General features: G+C 33.5%; 1 protein-coding gene across 2 annotated transcripts; it reads left to right on the forward strand.

Moving 5' to 3' along the window:
* The first annotated feature begins 216 nt into the window (after positions 1–216).
* On the forward strand, positions 217–7658 carry LOC116007281. Of its 2 annotated transcripts, XM_031247918.1 has the most exons (9): positions 217–808; positions 3989–4174; positions 4273–4365; positions 4633–4815; positions 4902–5004; positions 5090–5275; positions 5797–6219; positions 6253–6866; positions 6972–7658. In XM_031247918.1, exons 1-9 carry the CDS (start codon positions 572–574, stop codon positions 7245–7247), a joined length of 2301 nt encoding a protein of 766 aa, XP_031103778.1. In that variant the 5' UTR covers positions 217–571; the 3' UTR covers positions 7248–7658. The 2 variants fall into 2 exon arrangements, with proteins under 2 accessions (XP_031103778.1, XP_031103777.1); XM_031247917.1 differs by having other exon boundaries at positions 5797–6866.
* Positions 7659–11532: the final 3874 nt, after the last annotated feature.

The following is an 11532-nucleotide window of genomic DNA, read 5'->3' on the forward strand; positions in this document are numbered from 1 at the left end:
TGTATGATATTCACAAAATTCCATAAAATTAGGTTTGACTATTACATATTTACGTTATAGTGTGAAACCAATTAAGATGTCCGTGTTATTTAAAAAAAAAAAATAAATAAAATGTCCGTGCATGTTGAGGGTACTTATCCTATTATTCCTATGAATAGAGTTTTTGGGTATTTCTAAAATCTAATAATCCCTAATTTACCAAGGATACTATCAACAAGGGATATAGTATAAAACACAGAAAAACTGGAAATTGAAGCTACTCTCTCTCTCTCTCCACGACTCTACTCATAAGTTCTGAGCAAATTCTTCTCTGTGTGATCTTCTTTCTCCCAAAAGACTCTCCCTTTTTGCATAACTCCACTCCCATTGAGAAGGAAAGAGGATAAAAAACGAACACTTTCTGATCCTTCTCAGAATTTTCTTTTCGTTTGTAGTAATTGGAATTCTCGATTCTTCGGCAGAGCCCTTTGGCCCACCGAATCTACTTTCGGATTATCGTATCGAAGCGTTGGGAATGGCGGCTGCTTTCTGAGATATCAGTGGTGCTCTGAGGACTAATTTTTGTGCTTTCATGGGTGATCTTAGAGGACCTTTCGCCAGCGCAGCAGGGAAGGAGGGGCCCGCGCCGTCTTCGCCCTCGGCGCCGAACCCGGACCCGTCTTCTATCGGGTCAGAACGCTGGGCCAGGGCTGAGAATTTGACCCGGGATATCATTCAGAATGTCCAGCCGACAACTGAGTTTGAAGAGCGGAGAAAAGCGCTCATCAATTATATTCAGAGGTTGATCAGAGACTCCCTTCACTGTGAGGTAGTACTTAATTTTAATGCTCATGCATGTCATTTCTATTTTTTTTTTTCAGATTGAATTTTGTGTGAGTCTTTTATCTGTTCTTTTTGCAGTAGAATGTGAAATTGCTATTTTCCACAGGGGTAACAAATGTTTTGATTGCATATAGTCCACTACATTAGTTAAAAAAGCTGAATTCTTTTGGTTAAATTGGCTTATTTGCATAAAAATATATTAATTTTAGGATGTTTGTGTATTCTGTGTATATGTGAAGTATACTTAATGGTGGCTAAGGTTGTTTGCTGATGATTGCCAGATAACTTTTAAGCTTGAGATTAATAATTTGATGAAAATTTGCATAATGCATTTAGTCAAGTCATTTCATTGATGTCTTGTTAACATTTATGGAGTATTAAATATCTCATATCTGTTTTGCATACGGTACATTGGCGAATGGCAAGGCATAACTTTTGGTTAAATACTTAAATTTGCTTATATGCATAAGAATATATTATTTTAGGAAGTTTGTGTATTCTGTATATATGTGAAGTATACTTAATGGTGGCTAAGGTTGTTTGCTGATGATTTCCAGATAACTTTTAAGCTTAGGATTAATAATTTGATGAAAATTTGCATAATGTATTTACGCAAGTCATTTCAGTGATGTCTTGTACTCTTGTTAACATTTTTGGAGTATTAAATATCTCATATCTGTTTTGGATACGGCACATTGCCAAATGGCAAAGCATAACATTTGGTTAAATTTACTTATATGCATAAGAATATATTAATTTTAGGATGTTTGTGTATTCTGTATATATGTGAAGTATACTTAATGGTGGCTAAGGTTGTTTGCTGATGATTGATTGCCAGATAACTTTTAAGCTTAGGATTAATAATTTGATGAAAATTTGCATAATGTATTTACGCAAGTCATTTCAGTGATGTCTTGTTAACATTTTTGGAGTATTAAATATCTCATATCTGTTTTGGATACGGTACATTGGCAAATGGCAAAGCATAACTTTTGGTTAAATTTGCTTATATGCATGAATATATTAATTTTAGGATGTTTGTGTATTCTATATATAAGTGAAGTATGCTTAAAGGTGTCTTAAGGTTGTTAGCTGATGATTGCTAGATAACTTTTAAGCTTAGGTTTAATGATTTGATGAAAATTTGTATAAATGCATTTACGCAAGTCATTTCAGTATGTATTGTTAACATTTATAGAGTATTAAATATCTCATATCTGTTTTGGATATGGTACATTGGCAAATGGTAAATGGCAAAGCATAAATTTTGGTTAAATTTGCTTATTTGCATAAGAATATATTAATTTTAGGAAGTTTGTGTATTCTGTATATATGTGAAGTATGCTTAGAGATGGCTAAGGTTGTCACTTGTTAGCTGATGATTGTTACATAACTTTTAAGCTTAGGTTTAATGATTTGATGAAAATTTGTATAAATCCATTTACACAAGTCATTCCGTATGAATTGTTAACATTTATGGAGTATTAAATATCTCATATCTGTTTTGGATACGGTACATTGGCAAATGGCTAACGGCAAAGCATAACTTTTGGTTAAATTTGCTTATTTGCATAAGGATATATTAATTTTAGGAAGTTTGTGTATTCTGTATATATGTGAAGTATGCTTAAAGGTGGCTAAGGTTGTTTGCTGATGATTGCCAGATAACTTTTAAGCTTGAGATTAATAATTTGATGAAAATTTGCATAATGCATTTAGGCAAGTCATTTCATTGATGTCTTGTTAACATTTATGGAGTATTAAATATCTCATATCTGTTTTGGATATGGTACATTGGCAAATGGCAAATGGCAAATGGCAAAGCATAACTTTTGGTTAAATTTGCTTATATGCATAAGAATACATTAATTTTAGGAAGTTTGTGTATTCCGTATATATGTGAAGTATGCTTAAAGGTGGCTAAGGTTGTTAGCTGATGATTGCTAGATAGCTTTTAAGCTTAGGTTTAATGATTTGATGAAAATTTGTATAAATGCATTTACGCAAGTCATTTCATTATGTATTGTTAACATTTATGGAGTATTAAATATCTCATATCTGTTTTGGATACGGTACATTGGCAAATGGTAAATGGCAAAGCATAACTTTTGGTTAAATTTGCTTATTTGCATAAGAGTTTATTAATTTTAGGATGTTTGTGTATTCTGTATATATGTGAAGTATGTTTAAAGGTGGCTAAGGTTGTTAGCTGATGATTGCTAGTTAACTTTTAAGCTTAGGTTTAATGATTTGATGAAAATTTGTATAAATGCATTTAAGCAAGTCATTTCAGTATGTATTGTTAACAGTTATGGAGTATTAAATATCTCATATCTGTTTTGGATACCTTGCATTGACAAACGGTGTAGCATAAAGATTTGGTTTTCCTATTCTGGTGCACTTCTATTAGTTGAGCCAAAGTTCATTGGCAATTGGATAGATTCCACGTGATTTTTTGGGTGGGTAACTGATGTTGTGTGGGTGCATAGGCCACTCACTCAGTCACTCTCAGTTGATCATCATTAATTAACATTTTGGCATTCTATATACGAATGAATTCTTTCTGTTCATTCATTTGTAGAGAGGAGCAATTGTATATATAGATTTACAGCATTAGCATTTTGGGATGAGTTCTGGTAATTATCCTAGAGTCTGCACCTTGCATAGGAGTTACACATATTTTAGTTAAACACTGAGCATTGGGTGTTGCTGTTTCTGCCAAAAAAAAAAAAAGAAAAAAAGAAATCTATTTGGGTTCTAACAATTTACACAGGAGTTACACATATATATTTTTTTTTTGTGATTTCTTCGCTGTTAACATTTGAGGAGTCTAAGAGCTAGATACCATCTGTGGTGTGACTGGTGTCTGGAGACATGTAGTCTCAGACTCACTGTGTTGGGGAATATGCTTGCTTAGAGTTGAGAACTTTGGTTTCAGATATTAGCTATTGGTGGTACTCATGTATTGACATTGTTTGTGAAGGTAGATATGTTTGTATGATGGGCATTGTTCATGCTTTTATCTATGTGATCTAACAGTTTGCACTGTTTCACACGGCTAGCTCACTGGATAATTTCAAATATAAACATATATATGTTGTGAAAATGCTATGTTTTCGATATTATTCTACAGTTTGTAATGGAAGTTCTTTTGAATTAATAACAGGTATTTCCATATGGATCGGTACCTCTAAAAACCTTTCTTCCTGATGGCGACATTGATTTGACTGCCTTTGGTGCTCCCATGCTGGAAGATGGGTTGGCAAATGACATAGTTTACATTCTTGAAAGAGAGCACCGAAATAACGCTGCAGATTTCACTGTAGACGATGTCCAGCTCATTTCTGCCGAGGTCTTGTTCTCTCTACATAGATGTTTACTTTGTGTTGTTCTTTTCTTTTTTAGTTAGAATCATATATTGTATACTGATGCTTGTCTTTCTTATGGCAGGTCAAGATTGTGAAATGTATAGTACAAAATATTGTAGTTGACATCTCCTTCAATCAAATCGGCGGTCTTTGCTCCTTGTGCTTTCTTGAGAAGGTATTTCCTTGAAATTAATTTTTAATTTTTAATTTTTAATTTTTAATTTTTAATTTTTTGGAGACTACTAAAAAGTGATTGAATGCACTCGACGTGCACTCAACTTGCATTCGACGTGCACTCAACTTGCACTCGACATGCACACGGTTACATTTCTCATAAGATTCTTTTCACTTGCAATTTACTCCCTTTCTTTTTTTGATAGTTAAATCTATGTGAATAATCTTGTTATTATTCATCTATATGAATAATCCTATATTTGTGCAGGTCGACCACATAGTTGGGAAAGACCATCTATTTAAGCGCAGCATTATATTGATAAAAGCCTGGTGCTATTATGAAAGCCGTATCCTCGGTGCTCATCACGGCTTGATATCTACTTATGCTTTGGAGACTCTGGTTTTGTACATCTTTCACCTATTTCACTCGTCTCTAGATGGTCCCTTAGCAGTGAGTTTCCTTGGACTTATGCTCTGTTATCTGCCATATTTTATTTGCATTTTATGATCTAATGATTGAAACTTTTGCATTCTCAGGTTCTGTACAAATTTTTGGATTATTTTAGCAAGTTTGACTGGGAAAATTATTGTGTTAGTTTAACCGGTCCAGTCCGCCTCTCATCTTTGCCTGATATTGTGGGTAAGCAACATCTCATACTCTCATAGCATTGTTATATGCTTCTTCATTTTATTTCATCGAGGTGATTTTCTTGTCCCTTTTGCAGCCGAGGCACCTGAAAATGGCGGTGGTGATTTTCTGTTGAGTAATGATTTTATTAGATATTGTGTCAGCAAGTTTTCAGTTCCTTCCAGAGGCTTTGAAACAAACGCCCGGACCTTCCAACAAAAGCACCTTAATATAGTTGATCCTCTCAAAGAAAATAATAATCTTGGGCGTAGTGTCAGTAAAGGTACGATCAAATTCCATTTCTAGAGTTGGCATACCTTTCAATTTTATATATTTCGTTTTTGGTCAGGATAGCTTGCTTAAGGCATAAAAATTCTCAATATTCTGTAAAATGGCATTATTCTAATTCACTTTTGGTCCCTTGACTATATTGTATTCTTAAAATTAGTATTTGACTTCAAAATTATCCCTTGACCTTTGTTTGTGAAAATGTCAATATTAGCCCTTCCAATAGGGCTAAAATAGGTCGAAATAGTTCGAGTCAAAGGTTATTCTTGTAAAATTTCACTAGCCCTCTCTGCTCTTCGTCAATATACCCAAGCTCTTCATATTTTTCTCTCATTTTGAACTGTGATTCGATTGTTGAAGATGAGATGAGTTTGGAAATTGGGGTTTGAAATTAGGAAAAATGAGGAAGAGTTTCTAAAACTGTAAAAGCCAATTCAGTTGTCAAAAAGTTGCACAAACATTTCACTGTTTTAAGCTCCTATCTTAAATAATTTCTATCTTGGATATTGTGTACAGGAAATTTCTACCGAATACAGAGTGCTTTCACATTTGGGGCTCGGAAGCTGGGGACAATTCTTCTGCAGTCGAAGGAGAACATTGCTGATGAACTTAATAAATTTTTTGAAAATACTCTGCTCCGTCATGGAAGTGCACCGAGGCTTGGTGTTGAAGATTTCGGTCCAGCAGTGGGCCACGATAGTTTCTTTCCAACACGTCCTGTTTCCGGGAGCGATTCATCCAGAATGGAGGATGTCAATTGTAAAATGAAATCCAGTTGTCTTGCTGATTCTACTGGAGATTGTACGGTTAAGCCCAATGGAATATCCAACGAAGAAAACAGAGATCAAGAAGGGGGTTTGAAACTACGCCAATCTGCGCTGCCACCGGAGACTGTTGAGGCGGGAACAGGGAATGCGTTTGGCGATCATCTTTCTGGCGATAAAAAACAATGCCTTACGTTATCTAATGGCAACTCAACCGATTTTGCTAGTTCACGTGCTGAAAAGAGTGCACCTGTTGTGGGTAAGCCATTTTTTGCCCCGCATCTCTGTTTTACTAAATCGGCAAGCAATGGGGAGATGAAAAGGGAAAGCTCAGAGGAAAAGCCACCGGAGAGGCATGGATGTAATGAAGGAAAGGGTTCGGAGCAGAACCTTTTGAATGATAAAAACGGGGCGTTGACTGTAGTCAACAATGCTCGTTCTGATGATTCAGTGTGTATAGATCGTGCCTGGCCTTTAGCTACTGGTGGTAAAAGCCCACGGGCTTTGAATGATTTGTCAGATCTCAGCGGGGACTATGACTATTACTTTCGTTGTATGCAATATGGTCGGCGTTGCTATGAACATCTGTCTGCATTACCTATACCTCCGCTGCCACCCCCGCCATTTCACGTCAAGAATCTGTCGGGTCCGGTTTGGCCGCCATCACAGATGATTCCAAATGGTTTTCCTCAGGGGAGTCCTAATGGCTTCATTCCTAATCAAATGTTCTACCCCCCAAACCCTCGATTAGTACCCAACGCTGCATTTGGCTTTGAAGAGATGCTAAAGCCACGGGGAACCGGAACATATTTCCCTAACATGGTAATTTCTCATATGATATTCATAAAATGTTTTTCTAATACATATGCAGCAATTATGATAATGATCATTGTGTTCCTAAGAGCTCTGTGCTTTAAATTTTTGCAGAATCAACCTCCCCATGGTTATAGGCATTCAAAGGGGGGAAGGATTAGGGCACCATTGAGTTCTCCAAGAACCAACGCGAGGAAACCGACTTTCACAGACACATACACGCTCGACAGTAACTACCATGAGATGCCACACCCTCGCCCCGCTTTTCCTCACAGCGAGGTCCATCCCGCCATTGATCAGAGAGACGTCAACCAGTCGTTTTCTCCTCGGGACAAGGTGCATCCTAACCTAAACGGTCCATGGATGACAGACTTCCCGCCCGAGGCATAGTTCTTAGACGAGCAACAAAAGGCTGCATCCTTGCCTTGTCAATAGTCAATATTATGGTTGCAGCAATCAAAACCGGTGTTTACGAGGAACCCTGATATCGGTATGACAACCTATGATCACAAGCTGTATAACATCTGCCATGGATTGTGAATATCCCAGAATCTGCATCTCTCTAAACCATACTTTAGAGCCAGTTAGAACAGGAAGGTTTTAGTACTTGGTACTTGTCCATTTTCAGTTTAGCTGTAAATTACAGTCTGTACCATACATTTTGCATCAGCCTTTGATGATTCTTTCATTTTGTAACATTACAACGTTGTTGTTGGCTGTTCATGAAACAAAACAGGCTGAAATGTCAGTTAACTGAAAATCTGAAATAGCAATATAAAGTAGTGCTTTTTATAGTGTCAACTATTTTTGTTGTTGTTGTTGTTTATACGTATCATAACTTTTAGACTAGTTTTAAGCTTTCAAGGTCGTTGGAGGAGGTAAAGTAATTCGCCAGTTGTTCCATTAGTCTTCAGATTTCCATCCTTATACGGGATCATCATCTCCTCTTATCAATTAATGTCTTTTAATGACCCCCAAATTTAAATCCTCATACTCCTTTGATATGTGATCTGTCGAACCATAGTCCGGTAGAGTGAAAATCGACAAGATTTGATTGGTCAAATTAACTGAGCTAGTCCTGCCGAGAGTGTCAGGTGGCACAATACCGAGTTTTCGACAAGATTTGATTAGTCAAACTAACTGAGCGAGTCCTACCGGGAATGTACAGGTGGCACAATGCTGAATTTTCTTTCTCACTCGTTCGCAGTTTTTGGATTATTATTTGCTATAATAATTACAATTACTCAATAATTGAAGGTTGATGACTTCACACATGTAATTATTTATATCAATTATGGTCCCCACTCTAATCTTCTTCTATAAACACCATCAGCAACTAGTCTGACTTGGTTTTCTTGCCGCTCGCCACTGCTTTTGTACCAACTCTAGGTTGCCACTTGCCACCAACACAGTTGACTTTCCCAAAATAAAATCGTTAAAACACTCTCTGTTATACTCAAGTTATTCAAGACTTAAAGTTTATATCTAATTTAGCATTAATATATAAAATATTTTAAAAAATTAAATGAAGAGTAAATATTTAGTTTGACCAATAACGGGTTGAGTTAACGGGAATGCTCGAGTAATTTATGACTTTAAAATTTATATCTAGTTTAGCATTACTGCATTAGTATATAAAATACTTTTTTTAAAAAATAAATGAAGAGTAAAGATTTAGTTTGACCAATGATTAGTAAACATGACATGTAAAGTGAAACAGATGGAACAACAACAAGAACAATAATATTTTATAATTAAATAGGGGTGAACTTTTAATTAAGCCATGACGCCCTCCCACACCCACCCCAACCCACAAAGCCACATTTTGTCTAATTTATCCATTATAAAAATTTTCAGATATTTAATAGAGTCAAAATAAAAAATACATTGTAAATGCTAATTAAAAATGAATGTTAGTTCAATAAAAAATTTGAGGACGAAAATGCGCATACACGTGGTCACCTTTACGAATGGTAAATTTTGCCGTCAAAGAAAAGAGGTTGGTGAGAAAATGGACGAAAATAATTAATTATTCATTTCGTTTTTCAAAATAAATAATTAAAAAAAAGAGAGAAATGTTTAAGTTCGTAGAAAGTGGGTGGAAGATATAATCATGTCATAAATTCTTAGAAAAGCATATTAAAAGATGGGGGGTAGCGATGAGCAAGAATAAATTTGGAATTAGGTGGCTCTTAATTTCATAAGTTTGAAGAATAATACACACACAGAGTAGCAGTTTCTATGTGCGATGTGCAAAAATAAATGTTCAATATTAATACTTTATATTAAAATTTTAGATTTATTTAGATTTTAGATATTTATATGTTTTTAAATAATAATAATAATGTAAAATATTTTTATAAATTTGATATTTATATTTTAGGAAATAACTAACATATAACTCCAATATATAATGTGTATATATTATTATTATTATTATTATTATTATTGAAGAAGATAAGAAAATATATGGTAGATGAATGTGCATGATAACAATAGTGAAAACGATAACGGAACTTATAATGGAAATGATATGTTTGTCGAAAATAAATAAAGCATAAAAGAAAAATGGACATAAATAAATGGTATAACTTATAACCTTCCTTCACACTTATTTGTTTTTAGATATTTATTTATTTATTTATTTATTTATCAGCCCATATTTTAATTTCCACTATACTTAGCAATTTGGTTATTGTTAGTAAGAGCGCCACGATATGTTAACATGATATGAAATCATGCATGAAAATGAATTAGTATTTTTGAGTCATTTTTTTACTAATTGGTTATTTATTATTCGTTTAATAATGTACATGCTCGTTGTTTACTTTGATATTAGATGTTACTTTTAGATATATTTATATTATTTTTATATTATAGTTGTTATGTTGTTTAATTTAGTTATTATTCGTGAACATAGACTATTTCTTTTTGAGAAAACATAAACTATTTCTTATTCACACACAAATTATTATTATGAACATGGACATGTGCTTGCTCGTAAACAAAACTGGTTGGTTGTTCACGAACACAATTAATTGACCAAACAAATGAACATATTCGCGAACATAACGAACACTAATGAATAATTAACAAACGAACATGAACATGATTTTAAAAAATCTTAACAAACAAGCTCTGTTGTCAAAGACCTTGTGGTCTAGTGGCACGCGGTTTACACTCTCACATGGAAATGAGTGGATTCGAGCCTTAGTGAGGGTGATTGTTGACTCTTTGTGCTTCAGTAAGTTGAGAAAGTAGCTATGACTAAAAAAACAAGCTCTGTTGGTTTGTGTTCAATTTGTTTACAACCATATTAATAACCCCGTTATATTTCGTATCTTAATGGATTAATTGGTTTGTGTTCAATTTGTTTACAACCCTATTAATAACCCCGTTATATTTCGTATCTTAATGGATTAACAATTAAATTTGTGAAAGTACTGTAATTATGTAGTTATAATAATTACAAAAAACAACAATACAGAATATTATTACTATTATATTATTGTTATTCTTTAATTCAAATTCAATTTCTTATAATGCTTCAAAAAAAATTGTCATCAATACCTTAATTTAAAAAAAAAAATACATTGCAACAAGGCATTTAAATTTTGTAAATTGCAGCTAGATGTCAATTTTCTGTTCATGTGCCAACACATGCTTAACAGTATGTAATACCTCATTGAGTTTTTACTTTTTAATTTTTTTATTAAAAAAAAATTATTGAGTTGACAAAATTAAATATAATAACCTGATGACATGACATGGATCAAATAGATGGGATTAATTACATGCTAATAATTCAATAGTTTAGTTTATTCCCTTTCAAATCACAATTATATTATTTATAATAACTATCACGCATCATACCTTTAACCACAAATGCAAACAACCCCCTGGAGACCGGTGTTGAACTATTCTAATAATCTTTAATTTATGGGGTATGTATAATGCAATATAATATAATATATATGACATGATATAATGTAATAAAGATGTATGAATATAAATATGAAATGATTTGTTATCCTTTATTGGTGTATACAAAAATAAGAGTAATATACATTTAATTGATTGTTGGACGTGATTGTACAATTGTACATTATATATATATATATATATATATATATATATATATATATATAATGCACACACCACATGGTTAATATGCACACATCCTAATACCTAATATGTACATGCGCGTTTTTAACCCCATTAATCTCATCAGGTATATTTTTTTTAATGGATGAGATTGGTTTTCATAGACTTATGGGGAGGTTATAGATTAGAGATCATATGAGAACCAATCTCCCCCTGAGTCCATGATAACCAATCTCATCCATTAAAAAATAGATCTATGGATGATATTAATTGTGGATTAAAAAAGCGCCGCTGGTGCATATTAAGCATTATGATGTATGCATATTAAGCATATCCTATGCTGCACACAAGACATGCTTAATATGCACACATTATTATAATGTTTAATATACACACTCGCGTTTTTAATCCCCAATTAATCTCATCCATAAATCTTTTTTTTTTTTAATGAATGGGATTGATTCTCATGTAGTCATGAAAATGTTGGTTCCTATATGAATCTCACTCTATGCATATATATATATATATATATATATATATATATATATATATATATATATATATATATATA

The sequence above is a fragment of the Ipomoea triloba genome, chromosome 15 (assembly GCF_003576645.1).
Source record: "Ipomoea triloba cultivar NCNSP0323 chromosome 15, ASM357664v1".
Lineage (NCBI taxonomy): Eukaryota > Viridiplantae > Streptophyta > Magnoliopsida > Solanales > Convolvulaceae > Ipomoea > Ipomoea triloba.